This window comes from Dermacentor albipictus, chromosome 9, assembly GCF_038994185.2.
Source record: "Dermacentor albipictus isolate Rhodes 1998 colony chromosome 9, USDA_Dalb.pri_finalv2, whole genome shotgun sequence".
Classification (NCBI taxonomy): Eukaryota; Metazoa; Arthropoda; class Arachnida; order Ixodida; family Ixodidae; genus Dermacentor; species Dermacentor albipictus.
Genome location: NC_091829.1, coordinates 114,805,787 through 114,823,289, shown reverse-complemented (window position 1 = coordinate 114,823,289; position 17,503 = coordinate 114,805,787). Strand labels below are relative to the sequence as shown.

General features: G+C 47.5%; 2 protein-coding genes across 2 annotated transcripts in view; one reads left to right on the top strand and one right to left on the bottom strand.

Annotated features, from left to right (window-relative positions):
- Nucleotides 1-17,503, top strand: part of LOC135913555 (acidic mammalian chitinase-like) — a 53,303-nt gene that overhangs the window by 3,163 nt on the left and 32,637 nt on the right. The window contains exon 4 of the mRNA XM_065446069.2: nucleotides 7,347-7,486. Coding sequence (XP_065302141.2) covers nucleotides 7,347-7,486 — 140 coding nt within the window. The remainder of the gene's footprint in view (nucleotides 1-7,346; nucleotides 7,487-17,503) is intronic.
- Nucleotides 8,323-9,379, bottom strand: LOC139049795 (uncharacterized). Its single transcript, XM_070525594.1, has 2 exons — nucleotides 9,271-9,379; nucleotides 8,323-8,756 (listed from the first exon to the last, which is right to left on the bottom strand). The coding sequence occupies exons 1-2, from the start codon at nucleotides 9,377-9,379 to the stop codon at nucleotides 8,323-8,325; spliced, it is 543 nt and encodes a 180-aa protein (XP_070381695.1).

The window sequence follows — 17,503 nt, the reverse complement described above, 5'->3', positions numbered from 1 at the left end:
GCGTCGTAACTGGCGTCACGCGTGATTTAATAAATTTAAGTTTTGGCGTGTTTTACTGTAAAAAGCAGCATAAAATATTTCTGAAGGTCTTGCAGTAGGTTGTTATCCTTGCACGTATAAAAATTCAATTGTTTGCTCGTTCCGGGCGACAATAGGAAGTACTTGAGTTATGTACATCCAGTACCGGCTTCGCGCTATTGGCTAGTCGCGCAGAGCACTTCGGGGCGGCGAGCGGCAAATTCTAGATTTGCAGAATCGAGCGATCGCGAGGCAAGACTGAGCGATCTGTTCAAGCGACGGTCCGATTCGTCGCTCGTCGCCGTCGCGCACGAAATCACTCTCATGGAGTTTAGCCTTAAAGAACACCGTATGTCCTAAATCAATCCGAAGCCACAGCACTACCATGTGCCTCATAAGCCAGTGTAAACATTGAAAATGCTCAAGCCACATTAAAAAAAAAAATCTGCTAAATGTGTTGTAGGCGCACACACCTGAGTAAGGCTGCTTTCCAGTTAGTGGGCTGGCAACTGTGACATCCTCACATGATCTTCGCACTTAAACGTGGCAGCGTTTTTTGTCCTCAATGAAGAGGCATCGAAAGATGTACCACTTGTTATTGCAGTTCTGTTAACACTGCTTTACTGTGTCGTTATTTCAGTTAATCTTTGTGCTTGCTTTCTTGCGTCACAAGAGCGAAATAAAATGAACCATCATCTAACTTAAAGGGAGGTTTTGCAATGATAAAGCGATTTTGCAATCATTTTTATTAAACGCAAACTACCCAGGAATACGTGATTGCCAGATGGGATTCATTCGTTCAGGCTTAGAAATAATATTTTTCAGGTCTCTGCTAACGTTATGGACCATTCATAGAAACACGAACACTGAGAGTCACAGTCACGTATTAGATATGAGTACACTCGTTAGAATATGCCGACCAATGATTGGTTTACACATAATAAATAAGAATGTTCAAAGCTGGACGTTTCGCCCCGACCCACGAAGAAAACGAGGGACGAACGATGATACGTCTTTCCTGTAAGCTACTAGAAAACTTCAAAACATGAATGTTTCAAACTCGGAGCGCGGCATAAAGAAATATAACGCAACTGACACGTTGACGAGAGGTTAAGAACAAAATAAATAATGTAATGACATCACATCAGAAATGTTAGTGAAGTAAAAACATGAGTACAGGAGGCTTCCAAGCCTTTTACAAAAAATAAGTAATAAACGAGGAGCGACTAACGATAATCTTGATTTAATACAGCGGCTCAAAATAAGTGGCACTGTATCTTTGAAAATAGTTTCTAGCCACAGATTACTCGGCAATGCTTGCACCATTAGGAAAAAGCGCAATGGTGTCGAGAGGATGGATATGCGACATATACGAGTGTGGTGTAACTTAGGCCAAATGTTCGTGCCGTTCACGCTGTCATTGCGAGCGACAAAGGACCAAACAGCGGCTGGATGCACCGTACCGGCGTCGTGCGGTGCTATTGTAAGCAGATGCAGCGGAAGCCATGTTTGATCACACGTCACCATGTGATCAAACATGGCGGCAGCCACAAGGGCGCGGAGAAAAGGTTGTAGCAAACGTTTCAAGAAGCGGACTTCGTCTTAGTCAGAGCTATAACGAAGACGAAGCCCATTTACGAAGACAACTCCGCTTGTCGAAACCCTTGCTTCAAGTATAAGATTCCCCATTTCGCCAAATTTCCCCCTGAACAGATTGTCTTAACTGGTTTCCTCTTGCTTCAGTTTCCTTCTTTCTCATTACTGGAGAACGAGGGTGGTTGAGAAGGGGCTTTGAGAATGTGTTGCCTCGCGCAAGGCAAGTCAAGGATGCGCACGCTCTACATACACCCTTAGGACACTATTTTATGTCTTCACGTCATCCGACGTGCCGCCGCGGTTAAAACGGTCATCTTTAGGCTCCGCGGAAGCCTAAGCTGCATCTTGTGAGAGATAGCAAAGATCTAGAGCTATAGATTACTCGAAGGGGTGCAAATATTTTGGACGAAAAATTCAAACGCACATTCCAAATATTTCTAAACGTTCATTATCGTTTACTGCGATAGCAATTATAGGGACGATCGAATCGAATTCGCGCCATTGGCGTCAGCGTTGTCGTGCTGTCCCGGTACAGGCAACGCTTGCACGGCCCGCTTGTGGAGAATTAGAGGATTCACAGAGGCGGCGAAGTGCACTTGGCTTCAAAAGCGGCAAAGCCGAGTGGACCCACCGTGATGCTCCGCTAGAGCGGTTCTGCCGGATCCACGTAGTACGGCGGGATTCCCCTGCTAGCATGAGCGCTGCGTGCGCACACACTCACGTCCACGCTCAACAGTTGTATGCCTGCCCCGCCGTGGTGAACCTCAAGCTCAATTCAACCCGCCGTGGTTGCTCAGTGGCTATGGTGTTGGGCTGCTGAGCACGAGGTCGCGGGATCGAATCCCGGCCACGGCGGCCGCATTTCGATGTGGGTGAAATGCGAAAACACCGGTGTGCTTAGATTCAGGTGCACGTTAAAGAACCGCAGGTGGTCGAAATTTCCGGAGTCCTCCACTACGGCGTGCGTCATAATCAGAAAGTGGTTTTGGCCCGTAAAACTCCATAATCTAATTTTTAACCTCAATTTACGGAATCCTTTCTTCGGGCGCTGAATAACACCGACGGTGTTCCATCGGTCCCGTCTCGTGCACCACCGAAGCGGGATACTTGCAGCGTCGCCGGCACGCTGCTTATCACACCACCGTCCTCTGGCACCTTCAGCGCAAGGCTAAAACGTTGCTATCTCGTTTAATGCTTCGCATTTGTGCGAAACTCGGAATTTTACAGCGGAGATGTTAGGGTGAGTTCCGCAACGATTTTCGTGTTGCGATTAAGGCCGGCGTCCGACCACCTGGTCGATGTCAAATGTAAATGCAACGCAACGTGTGTCAGAATGCCGATTCGGCTTTCAAACGTGATTGATAAGTCGCTATAATCTGAACGTTGAATTGAAATCTGGGATTTTGTGCGTTGAATTGAAATCTGGGATTTTGTGCGTCGAACCCATGATTTGCTTTTGAGGCACGTCGTAGTGGGGGACTCCAGATTAATATTATCCATCTTTGCCTTGCCCCCAATGCACTGGGAAGGGGAATTTTTGCACTTCGCCCCCATCGAAATGCGGCTGCCGCGGCCGGGTTTGTTCCGGCTACCTCGTGCTCAGCAGCGCAACATCATAACCGCTAAGCCACCGCGGTGCGTTTAATGTAAAACTTACCTTGCGTATGCCGCCGTGGTTGCTTAATAGCTATGCTGTTGGGCTCCTAAACACGAGGTCGCGGGATTGAATCCCGGCCACGGCGGCCGCATTTCGACGGGGGTGAAATGCGACAGCACTCGTATACTTATAATTAGGCGCTCTTTAAAGAACCCCAGGTGGTCTAAATTTCTGAAGTCCCCTACTGCGGCGTGCCTCATAATCAGAAAGTGGTCTTGGCACGTAAAACCCCATATTTAAATTTTTACCTTGCGTATATCTCACTCGAACATACAAATTACATGCGCGGTATTTAATGGGAAGCACTCTTCCTGCCAAACTAGTTTGTGGTGTGACCTCAGTGTTTTTATGGTCCGATCCCGTAGACACCGCTGCCTATGCATATGTGCCACTGGGACACGGGGTATGCGCCATTTACGTGTTCCTTGTTTTTGCTGGGCAAACGTTCGCCGAATAAAAAGTTAACAATGTAAGTCATACGTTTCGCAGTGTGTCATTCTCCACCGATACGGCGTGACAATATTCATTTCGCAAGTGTGCGACGACACATTGGACTTGTGTTATTCTTGTGCTCGAATGCACAAAACGCCGTTTTGCCAAAACACGCAGCGAAAGCTAAGGCATAGCATGGTTAGCCTTGGTTAATCTTGATTGCAAGTCCAGGTTAGTCTGGTTGTCTAGCTATGTTGCGGCGTTTAGCCAGTCATTTGGCACGCTGTTCGTCTGTTTCCTGGGCGATTCGTTTCCTCTTCATGTTGTTCCGATGTCGATTCCAGGCCTCCTCCTGCTTATCAGAATTGTCGCCGTCCATACTGCCGCCTCAAGTGTGATAGCTGCGCACGCGAGCTCTCCGTTTCAATCCTCCGACATGGTACCAGGCATGGGACGCAGCTGGCGAAGCGAGCGGAGGCGAGCGCAACGACGAGGAATGTGGTGTGACGTCATACCAAACTGCGGCGGAGGAAAGGCGCGGCGCTGCCCAGCGGTGAAACACCTGTGGCTGAGTGCTACTAGTAGCGCATGCGCAGTAATAACTAGGGAGCGAGAGAGAGTGAGAGAAATATCCGCGGCGAGGCGCGCGTTGTGACGTCATCGCAAGTTGCGCAAGTTGCAAATCGCAAGTTTGCGGCCAGTAAAGCTTTCGCTTTAAATGTGTTAATGGAATGGCAGTGCCTTTATACCGCATGTTTCACGGCCCATATCTCGCAACTGGGGCCATCCTCAGATTCGTTTCAAGTGGATATGCCGTGCAAACTCAACGCCTACCATTCGTGAATTGCAATATATGCTGTAAAGTTGTTACGTAAAACCTAATTGGTGGCAGTTTGTTAACTAATCACACATTTTGATTTATTAGGCAAGCAATGTAGGTAAAGGAATATAATTGAGCTATCTGCCACATCAGGCACGTACCCTGGGGAGGAGCCGGTGGGGCATTCCGCCCCCCCCCCCTCCCGCAATTAAGCAGCATACCCCATCTCCCCGCCAACGCCACTACCCCTCACACGCATTCCTAAAGCGCCGACAAATCAATCTATTCGGCGGTCAACATTGAGCTGCCTTTTACAGCAAAAGCTGTATATGACAAAGCTTCCACAGCTTTTTCGGTGTCTGTCAATAGAAAAAATCATGTGGGCCAATCCTGGTGATAGTGCAGAAAGGGTCCAGGCTCAATGGCACCCACCCCTGCGGGATCGGGAACCTGTAACACGTCCTTCGAAATCTTTGGGATGGACTCACTTATGGGAAGGGCTGAACGCCTGACTCAACTCTGCCATGGGTCGGTCCGCCATTGCACTACCTTGAGGCCGATCCGCGGCGTAGGTGAAGCACTTTGCTTTTAGTTTGAGAGTTTTGACTGCCGTCAGTTCTCGCTGCCATTCCATCTTCACAGAGTGGAATGTTTGTCAATTTTTTCACTCTTTTTGGATGGCGGTAGTTATCGGCATCTCCGATTAAGTCGAGATGAGTTAAATTGTTAACCATCTATTCAACGATCATGCCCATCGCTGTTGCTTCGTTAGTACAACCTTCTTTGTTTTAACTGATCCAGGGTCCAGGAAAGGGATTCGGTTCGTGGTCAGCTGGTCTGTATTCTCGTGGAACAAGTTGCGGCCGGAAAAAAGGCCAGTTGCGTTTAACCTTTCCTTTCGCTTCATTATTTACTCGGGTGACGGCTCGCCGCGACGCTGGCAGATCCTCGGAACCATAGTGACACGTGCACTTGTCTTCATCGGGCGACACGTTTCACCACCTAACAAATGTTATCGCACAGCGCAGGACGCGCTTGCACGTGTGGGAAGTTTCTGGAGTGTTATCGATGGTTCCATCCACTGTCTGTGACCGAACCTTGTGTTATCTGATCGCATGTGTGCGCGACGCGAGTAATTTAGAACTTTGTGGAAGGCACGAGGGTCCCAGTAATTACTCTGGAACATTCGACGACTGACGTATAAAAGCCGACGCGCTTGACTCGCTGATCGGATTTTCGACGATAGCCAACTGTGTTCGCCGCTGTCGCCGTTCTTCGAGTGTAGCCTGTTTGAGGGCACAAGTTCGTCCAATAAAACGCTAGTTTCGTCTTTCTCAGTGTGGTTGCTTTCTTCACAGTCACTACCACGTGGCATCTGGTGGAGGTGCTTGTGCGTTCATGTACCGAACGCCCCCGCAAAGCCGCGATCCAAGCCCAAAGCCCGAGGTCAAAACCGACATCGCCCAAGACCAGTGTGCTAGCCGCAGACTGCAAGGACTGCCCCCAGAGCACAGACTTCTGCCTGAGATGACAAAGAAGATCATGGCCAAGCCAACCCCAATGGCTTCCCCAGCGTCCCTCGTTATCCTGCAACAACCTCGGGTCTCACCGACCTTCCACGGAGCAGCTACCGAAGGCCCGAAATCCTGGCTGGATACCTACGAACGAATCTCGAATTTCAACAACTGGGACTCCGATGACAAGCTGCGGCATGTATACTTCGCCTTAGAAGATGCCGCCAGAACTGGGTTTGAGAACCGGGAGTGGACCGCGACAACATGGGACATGTTCCGTAGCGGCTTCCTGCGCATCTTTACGAGCGTCGTGCGCAAGGAAAGGGCCGAAGTCATGCTGGACGCCCGAGTGCAGCTACCTAACGAGAACGTTGCCATCTTCACGGAAGAAATGAACCGTCTGTTCCGCCACGCCGACCCGGATATGCCCGAGGAGAACAAAGTCTGCCTTCTCATGCGTGGTGTGAAGGAAGAACTTTTCGGCGCAATGATACGAAGCCCACCGAAGACCGTAGAAGAGTTTCTTCGCGAGGCCACCAGCATCGAGAAGACACTCGAAATGCGGGACCGGCAATTCAACCGCCGCACGAACTCGACCAACTACACAAGAATTCAATCTCTGGCCACCGACGATCTGCGCGAGACTATCAGAGTGGTAGTACGGGAAGAGCTGCAGGAGTTGTACCCTAGGTCGCAGCCTCAATAGCCTCAATCACCGAAATCGCCAAACATGAGCTTTAGCGATCCCTTGGCGTTCCTGAGGTGCAACGAGAATCCCCGCAGCCCCAGCCGGAAGCGATGACATACGCCGCCGTCGTCCGCCGCCAAGGCCCACCTGCACGAGGCCCACGTGATGCTATTAGGCCAGTGGCGACGCGGTGTCGGCAAGAGCGCGCGAGGAAGAGGCGGCATTCTTCAAAGCGTGGCACTACTTTATGAAGTTTAAGGGGCTTTAGCAATCATCGGCTCACTCTCACACGCTTTCACCCGCCCAAGCAGCATACTGCACGCAGCGACGACGTTATACTCCTTGGACATCACGTCAACGGCGATGGTAGAAATGCGCCTGGAGTGTCCGTATAATTGCTATCGCTATAAAACACGTGTTACATGAAAAAATTAGTTGATAATACATGGTCTTGTCCTTTCGTCTCTCCCCTTCGCCTTCGCGTTTTGCGCTGCAGAAAATATGTATAAGAGCAAATGAGCTTCTGCGTAGATAGCTATTGTCGCCATTATATGCATGCGAAACCAATGAGCGTCGTGTTTTAATCGCTGCTTTTTCATATATTGCGCCACGCGTGTGCAGTGAGCAGCCGCGTGAGCTTTGGGTGTCGCGGGTGCTCACGTCGACGAAGCGCAAGTACGGCCTGTTCCTCACCGTCGTGGGCGTCGCGTCCCTGGCCGCGGCAACGCTCTTCACGTTCGCAGGCATGACGCAGCAGCGTGGTAAGCGATGCTCGATACAGCATGTCTCTGGAGACCGACACGCTAACTAACAGTTACAGCAGCCTTGTGCGACCTTGCACAATCATGACCTGAGTTCCAGCGAAGCTGTTTTTTTTGCAGTTGCAATAAGAGCGTCAATTACCTATAATCATATCGCATGCTTAAAAACGTTGCCGGTATATGACTGTTCCGTTTGATACCTGACCCCCATATAACGCTTTCTACCACGTCTAAAGAAGTTTTTAAGGAGACAGTAATTGATCCGTGCACAATTTTGTTCACAAGAATATCGGCCCACTTTAAACACTTCGAGCTCTGTGTAAACATTACTCAAAACTTGCAAGCCAATATCGTCTAGTATACGCAAGATGGCTTGCACAGTTCATTCAGAACATCAGAGAAACCAATTAGATTCCTCGCGTCATGCACGGAAATACCTGGAAAACGAGGGTTGAAGAATTATCTCGAATGCTTCTGTTCAAGCAAGAAACAGGAAAATTTGTCATACAGTGTACCTAACATTCCCCTTGACTGAATTTCAGGTTGGTGTCTTGTGCAGGTGTTTTACGACCCGGCATACATCGCGGATAACGGGGGTATCAAACTGTGGAACTGTTGAATAAGTATCTGTATACAAGAGATGTAAATGCCCGAAACGGCATCTGTTGTAGCGGGTGACAGAGTGACGGAAATGGCCCAAGAGTAACCGCACAACAACGTTTATTTCAGAGACAGCAAACTATATATATAGGCTGCTTGCCTATGATGTAACACAAAAGAACGAATCATGTTTGACACTTGTTAGCATAGCAGTTCATATCACGTCTCACTTTCTTTTAAAATTGCAGTCCTTGCACGGGTCTTCGTTGTCGGTTAGACCTCCGTAAGACCTGCGGACTAGGGGTACATAGAGCCTGTTCGGCTGTAAGGGATGTTGGCGGTGTTGTCGAAGGAACAGGCACGGCGCCAGTTGGTTCTGGAGCGGCCGGACTGCACCGGCCTTCTGGCGTTGACATCAGCCAATTCTTGTTGTCCGGGCAGGGTTGAAGCGAGTAGGGAGCCTCCGCGTTTTGGGCCATAAGTGACACAGGCAAACGACGGAAAATTTGGTTGAAGTAACGCCTGGCTAGGCCATCTGGAGTGTCGACCTTTACAAGCCGTGAACCCTCTGTGCTCTTGACGACGCCTGGACGCCATCGCCACCCTTGGCCAAAGTTGCGCACCCACACCTGGTCGCCGGATTGGAATCTGGGAGGCTGCCTGCGAGTAACTTCATGGTAGAGAAGGGACACAAGTATCCAAGCGTGAACGAATTTGGTATTTCAGCAGCATCTCTGAAGGAGACTTGCCGCATGGTAGTGGAGTACGTCGATCGCCTAGCAGCACTCGCGCTAGTTTTGTTTCGAGATCGTTCATCATCGAGTGCGTAAAAGGCCATCCTTTATTGTGTGGACCGCACGCTCTGCAGACTTTTAGATTGTGCGTGGCACGGCACACTGCGTAGATGAGTTATGCTGTTGACAGTCATGAACTGGGAAAACTGCCGACTTGCAAACTGAGGCCCGTTATCTGATATAACTGTTTGCGGCAAACCAAAACGAGCCAACAATTCGAGAAGCTGCGCGAGTGACTTCTGTGGCCGCTGACCTGACGGGAAGTGCTTCGATCCATTTAGTATCAATAATCAATATGTAGCCTTGACCACTTGGTCCCCGTTTCTGGCCAACAGATAGGAGCCTGTCGATGAGGCATTGGCTGTGCTTGTATACACGAGATGCACGAACGTGCAAGGCTTTCGATCTCACCATCCAACCCAGGCCACCAGAACAGCGTCCGAGCCAGTCTTTTCATCGCAGATGCACCCTGGTGTGACCGATGTCGCTCGGCGAGCATGGAGACTTACGCTTTGCAGGTTACGACGATGCGATGACGCCAGTAGAGCAGGCTTTCTACGCTTGGCAGCTCCAGTCATCTGCAAAAATAAGGTTGAAGGTGATTGTGACACGGTGACAAGCGTTTAGGCCATCCATTAAGTACAAAGTGCTGCACAATGATGAGGTTTTCATCTCCATTCGTCAGCGCCCGTATGGCATCCGCTGGCACGAACGAGCTGTCAAGGGTCTCTGAAGGCAGCACGTATTCTGGTAAGGTGTCCGATCGACAAGCATCTGTTATCGGCACGGGCAAGCAGCTGAGTGCGTCCGCGTTAGCGTTTTCCTTGCCGACCTTGTACTCGATGCGGTACTGATATTGGCTTAGAAGCAGATCCCATATCTGAATATGTGCCGACGCCTTTGGGGGCACTTGTCGATCTTCTCATAGAAGTCCTATTAGGGGTTGGTGGTGCGTGACCAATACAATCTCGCGGCCGAGCAGGTAGTCTCGAAACTGTGTTACTCCAACCCTGCCCCTCCCCCCCCCCCCCCCCCCCGTGCGAGCGCTTCCTTCTCGAGCTGAGAATAATTCTTTTCGGCGTTTGTTAACGTGCGTGACCTAAAGGCAATGGGCTTATCCAATTTCCCAGTTTGGTGCGAGATTACGGCACCTATACCCGAAGGTGACGCATCGCATTCCAAGCGCGCTGGTTGGTTGGGATCGAAACGCGTCAGAACAGACGAACTCAGAAGGGTTTGTTTAGCCTTGAGATATAAATTTTCCTGTGCCGTTCCTCAGTGCCATAGATCCTCTTTTTCAAGCAGAAGATACAACGGGGCGAACATCGTTGACATGTGTGGCAAGAACCGGTGATAAGTCAACAGACCCCAAAAACGAGCGCAGTTCGCTCACATTCGTAGGCGGTGGTGAGTTGCGTATTGCTGCTAGGTTCTTCTCAAGCGGATGCAAGCCATCTTTGTCAATGAGATGGGTCAGATAGACGATTGGGTCTGCGAAAATGGCATTTTTCGGCTTTCAGCTTGACACCATTCTCTTGAAACCTGCGCAAAACATCCCGGAGCACTGAGCTATTACCGTCTTGACGTTCCGCTATCAATATATCACCCAAATACACCTGCACGGCTGGAAGACCGGCCAGGACCATTTCCATGCACCGCTGAAAAAATCGCGGGAGCCGAGGCAACTCCAAACGGAAGATGCGTATAGCAGAACCATCCCTTGTGAGTGCATATCTCGACCAACTTCCTCGCCTCCTCATCCAAAGGTAGTTGGTTATATACATTCTTAAGGTCCAGTGTTGTGAAACATGATCCCCCACCTAGCGACGCGAAAATGTCTTCAATGTTTGGTGAAGGGTACTGCTCAGTTATGCAGGCAGCATTGATTGTGGTTTTGAAATCGCCGCAGGAGCGAAGGGACCTGTCTTTCTTCAGTACTGGTACGATTGGCGCCGCCCACTGAGAATGTGCTGTGGGCGATAATATGCCTTGCTCAACTAAACGGTACAGCTCAGTTTCCAATTTTCACGAAGAACATAAGGTATTGACCACACCTTGTGGAACTTTGGTTGAGCGCTTTCTCGAATGTGGAATTTCACAAGTGGCCCCTGAATGCTTTGAAGTCCTGGCTCAAAAAGGGCAGAAAACTCGGTCCTGAGGCTGTCGGGATCTGCTGACGTCGATTGAACCATAGCGAGAAAACCGGACGGCAAAAACGAAAACGCTTGGATTAAGTCCCTTCAGCAAAGGCTGGGACCCGAACAGCCTATAACAATCAGTGTGGCAGGTACAGTCTTCCCCGCAAAATCGGCTTGAAGGTTCAGTTCACCGACAATGGGTAGCTTTCCCAAGTAACAGCTGAGCTTGCGCTTGCATTTCAATAAGCGTGGTCAGCTCAGACGGTGCTTTAGATACACCTCCTAGGAGATAATAGAAAACGGTGATCCCGTGTCAATAATCATGCTCAAGGGTATGCCACCACAGCGGATAACTCTGCAGAACGCCTGGAGCAAACATTTCTCGCGATTCCTGCAATGCGAAGACTATTGAAATATCGCTTTCCTCCGTTTCGGATACAGCGCTCTCATAATGAGCTGCGTTAGCGGCGCCATCGCGCCTGCGACCCACCCGGAGCCCCAATTGGAAGCGGCATTTCCTTGCGAAATGACCAGTCTTCCGACAGGGAAAACACTGCTCCCTTTTGTGCGGACAGTCGCTTGCTTCGTGATCATAGTTTCCGCAGCGTGCGCACTCAGTATGACTTTGCTTATCTTTGGTGAAGGTCTGATATCGGCGCGATTTACTCGCGACAATGCACACCGCTGCCTCATTATCAGGTCTAGTCATCGCGCTTACTTCCAGTGCGGCTGTCTCTGCCACTCTGGCAAGAATTTCAGCTTGGGCATGTGTGAACTCAGTTTGTTCAAGCAGCATCTGCTGCACCGAACGATTGCGGATGCCACAAACAATGCGGTCCCGTAAGATGCCGTACAAACTGGTGCCGAAGTTACACTTATCCGCAAGCTTGCGTAGCTCAACAACATCGTCCCGGACAGACTTGTTTGCAGCCCGGTCCCTTATAAAGAGCCCTTAACTTGCGGACACCTCATTGTTCTTTGGCGCATAGTGGTTATATAGCTTCCTTAGTGGCTTCCTTGTAGCTGAGGTCATTTACTTTTTTGGGGGGGGGGGCGCAATGCCAAGCAAGAATGCCTACCATCTTCGCTGACAGTGCCGAAACCAAGCTCACCCTTTTCTTATCGTCTGTCTTAGTATCATTTGCTTAAAAAATGCCTCCAATCGAGCCAAGTGAATATCCCACTCATCTTCATTTTCGTCGAAACTCGGGGTACCGAGGTTCGTAGCCAGGGTACTGCATGAGTTGCATGAGCGCCGACTCTCCGTAGACTTGATTACTTCCAGTACCCAGCAAGACTCCTAGCGCTACCGAGACGCCACTGTTCGTAGCGGGGGCCCCGCAGGGTGGTCACCCTCGTCGCCATTGTTGTAGCGGGTGAGAGAGTGATGGAGACGGCCAAAGAGAAACCTCAGAACAACGTTCATTTCAGAGACAGCAAACTATATATATAGGTTGCTTGCCTATGACGTAACACAAAAGAACGGATTATGTTTGACACGTGTTAGCACAGCTATTCATATCAGCATCCGCATTCAGCGTTCGTCCTTCACAACATGATTCATACTTCAACATAATATAAATACCGTGCCTAGCATAGTTAACCGAGGAGACCGGGCAAAAGCAACTAGATGCATTGGTCATTGTACAAAATTAGGTTTGAGACGAGTATTGAGTAAATATCTTCAAAGCACCTAATTACCCTTAACATTTTGAACTTCCGGTACACGTCCCGCATAAAATGGTCGTATTTGCTGAAAACATGAAGTATAGGTTATCTTGGCTCTCTCAGGAAAGCAAAGAAAGTTTTGAAGCATTTCATATACAGCTGTAAACGGGCGATAAACGAGGGTTTAGCAATTTTGATTTAACCCCTAAGCGACAGGCACGCTTACGAACTTGACTGCATATTGCCGCCAATATTTGTTGCACTTTCTCCACATATAAACACTGTGGATTTTTTAGACTTTAAGAAAGCTGTGGAAACTGGCATGTGACGCTTTCGAGGGCTACTGTGCATTTGCATGGCGTTGCACTAACAGTTTCACTGCAAAATTGGCATTGGTGCAGCACTGGCGAGACGTGGTATTCAGAAGAGACGCCACGCCGTTAGGGAATAAAAACAAATACTGCCAGGAAGCATGATCTGAGGTAGCAATCCTCGGCAAGCCAACCTACAGTCACGACTTCAATCATGTCCATAGGGACCGATCTGCGTATCGGCTTTTGGGAAATAGGCGCTTGATGGTCGTCGGATTTTTCAAGACATTGTTTGGTTCATGGGCAGTCTTACCCTCGTCACAATCAGCCCTCGCAACCCGCTGTCCTCTCTACATTGCCCCGTAGTCTCCGCGCGTTCGGCTGTTATAAATTACCGTTTGCCTATTGTAAAAAAAAAAAAAACTGAGATTTGTCAGTATGGCAAGGTACCCATCCTAGTTTTTTACGCTTTATCCACGTCTTCTCTCCCAACGTTTTCTCTTCTTCTGCCTTACACTCCCCCTCTTGTAAGTCGCACGCCTCCTGGGGTCATACGGAAGGACATTGCTGACAGCTGTAAACTCTAACTGTCCACTGTTCATGTACCAACAGTCTTGAGTACGGTTTTTCACGTCGACACATTTTCAATGTATCGACGTGAAAACCGACGTATTTTAGCTACAGTTCCTTCAGTGAGACACACTTTGTGCGTCTTAGTGAAGCGGTAATACGAGTTCGTGCGGTCGTGGGCGGTAGATTGCCTTATTGACCTGCCACAAGTTGCATGACCGAACATATCTGTGTACATCTTTCTTCATATTATTCTACGTGAAGCTCTGTAGAAGCTTATTATCGGTTGACCAGAAGGCATTGTGACCGTCAGCGTCGGGACTGTCATGACACATTTGGACCACTTTTGGAAACAGGGTCCCGGCATCTTGAACCTTTCATTTGCAAACTGCAGACTTTCGCATCCTTCCCATAGTTTCGCCACATTTAACACTTCGTTTCGAACTTGGACCGCCAGTCAAGATAAAGCATCTGCATCCGTCCACTGGCTGCCTGCCCGGTGAATAACCTCGAAATCGTACTCCTACAATTCATTTATCTGGCAGGGCTGCTTTTATTTTGGCTCTGACTTACTGAGGAGGTAGGTCAGAGCGTGATCGTCCGTATACAATTTGAATTTTCTCCCCTCTATCTTTGATCTAATGTATCCCACTGCCATGAGGACGGCAAGTGTCTCTTTCTCCATCCTATAGTAGAGCTTAGAAGTGCTAAACGTGTACGAATAGTGCCCCACGACCCAAATTTGTCAATTTAGTGGAGAACTGCAGTCTCTCTGATACAGCACTGGCCCTGTAACACATTGTTATGCATCTGTGTTCACCTCGATTGGCAGACTGAAGTCAGATAGAGTTAGCCCTGGGTCAGACGATATGCGGCACATTAGTTTTGGATAGACTACTTCACAACCATTGGAGGAAATAAAAGGAACATCCTTTTTTGTCAACTTGGTCAGGCATTTCGTCATCTTTGCAAATTCGTTATGAAAGCCCTGAAGTGGCGTACTAATCCGAGGAAAACTCGCAGGGAAGGAAGGTCATGCGTCTTTGTAAGTGTAGAAATCCTATGTATAGACTTTTGTTTGGTACTTTTGGTAGCACCGTCGAACACTACGCCGAGAAAAATGACCTTCGGCTGAAACAAATCACTCTTCTTGTCATTTATCTTAAGATCTGCAATGCTTATTGCTTGTAAGACCTTCGCCAGGTGTTCGGTGCACTCCCACTCAAACCTGGAATACACAACGTTGTCAATAATGTAAACATTGCAAAAAATTCTAATATATAGCTGTAGAACATCCTTAATCTTCTGAAACCATGCGGGTGAGTTCTTCCATCCAAAAGGTTGCCTGCAATATTAGTATACGTGGAGTAGTGCCACGAAGTCGGAAAACTTTTTAGCCTTCTCTGATGGCGCTTGCCAGAAGCCTTTGCACAGGTCCAAGCAAGAAAATATCTTGCAGGCTCCGGACTCATCGACTATTTCGCCGATAAATGGCATTGGAAATGGAAGTAAATCAGTCTGTTTGCCGACCTGCCTGCAATCAGCATAGATGAAATGTGCCATCTTCTTTAGGAGCAATGGTGACCGGAGAAACGAAGACAGAGGTTTATGGGCGGATTACACCAGCGTCGAACATATTCTGTGTTTTGTCACTCAACCAATGCTTCTTCAATCGCGACATATCGTAGGCCTTGCGTTTCACTACAGTCTTGTCACGAAGTTCACACGCTACTTCAAACTTTTATGTTGCTTTTGGAACGCCCCCGACGCACATTAGCTCGGGATACAGGAACAAGCCTGGTGCTCTGTTCGGCTTTCGTAAAGGTTGGTCAACAGAAACTGCTTTGCTCACACTCAAGGAGCATGTACTAAAAAACATAGAAAGAAATCTCTTCACATTGGCTCTATTCATTGATTTCAGTAAGGCATTCGATTGTATAAATCATAAAATTTTGCTATGGAAATTATCACAGAATGGCATTAGAGGTATTCCTTTAGCATTATTTGAGTCTTACCTTACTAATCGAAAACAATCAGTATGTATAAAACACGAAAAGTCAAGTTTTGTTCCTTTAGTAAATGGCGTGCCACAAGGGAGCGTACTAGGTCCTATACTTTTTAACCTTTATATTAACGACATTACTAATATTGATACAACTGTAAAATTTATCGTGTATGCCGATGACACTAATCTTCTCATTTCTGGTCCGAATTCACAAGAATTAATAGAAAAATGTAACTTTCTACTCAATAAGCTATCTGAATGGTCAGTCGCTAATTGCCTAAAAATAAACCCTACGAAAACAAAAGTAATGTTATTTCGCGCAAAAAATAAAGTTATTACTAGTAATCAAACCTTAGTGTGTGCGGGTAAAGAACTGCAAATTGTCGATGAACATAAAATATTAGGCGTCACTTTTTCCTCGCACCTTACTTGGGATAAACATGTTGAAAATATCTGCACAAAAATGTCTGCTATCATAGGCGTTGTGTCTCGATGTCGGCGTCTTCTTCCAACCAAAGCAAAACTGAACATTTATTATGCCTTATTTTTTTCCCATTTAAATTACTGTAGCTTAGTGTGGGCGACTACAGGAAAGACAAACATCATGAAAATCCTTTCTTTGCAAAAGAAAATGATTCGGCGCATTGACAACATGGGTTATCTGGAGACAACGCGGCCAGCGTTCTTAAAGCATAAAATTATAAAAATAGAATATTTCTACACGTTTCGCCTTCTAAATTCATTTTATTTCTCAAATACTGCCTTCAAAAATTTCCTAGTGTCTACTGCATCTTTGACACCAAAATTCAATTCTTCCAATACGAGAAATAGTGATACATGGTATGTCCCGTGGTTTCGAAATAAATATAGCCTACAGTCATTAAAACATAATCTACCACATATATTAAATAACTATAAAGGTACATATACCTCTTCATCGAAGGAACTGCGAATGCATTTTGTAAACAGGTGATCAGTGATTGTTTATCGTTCTTTCAGAGGCAACTGTACGCGTTACTGATATTGTAACCCATACACATGTAATTCTATCTTCTGGTGTATCGAATGGGTGTTTTTTTTCTTTTTAGTCTGTACTATCTACTCTCTATAACAGAGCGACTTGTATTAGTCTTATTATTAACCCTTACACACATACTTCCATTTTTTCTGATGTATCAATTATGTATTAATTATGTTTTTTTTCTCTTAGTCTTTATATTATTTTCGGTCTTGCTATTGTGCATTTATGTAATTTATTTATTCTGAGTGTCTAACAATGTTACAATTTTGATGCAACCACCATGTATGCCTTGTAATGGACCATCGGCCTAGTCAAGCTGTTTTCCAACAGCTTTTAGCCTATGGTATCCACCAGAACACTTTGTATTTCTGGAAATAAAAATTGAATTGAAAAATTCATAACCCCATTTAGGACTTGTGGCCAACTATTTTGGTCGCACGCGTACTCGTAGAAAGTCAGTCAAGCTTGAGCGCTTGCAGGTGATCAATTTTCATATACACCTGGTTTTACCGTTTCGAACGACGGCCTCCGAGAACGCTGGAGGATGTTCGTCGCCACGAGATCTAGTATTTGTTTGCTGGTGTTCCCTGTTTCTTTGTGCGAGTTCCAATATATGATGTCTCACGCACTCTCATATATTCGGCATTGTTCAGATCATGCTGGTCGTACACGGTTACCGTATTACACCAGCCAAAGGTCGTCTTCGTAAGCATTCTGAACAAGGGTTCAGTGCTCACTCGTAACAACGAAAAAAGCTTGCTACGCTCGCGTGATTTTCGCCGCCCGCGCAGATTTCTATGACGTCCGAGCACATGGTCCTCGGTAAAGCAAGCGGATGAGATGAACACAGGCTCCTATCCTCTCCTTGACGGCACCAAATTTGTAATTAAACTGAGATAAACCAGTATGA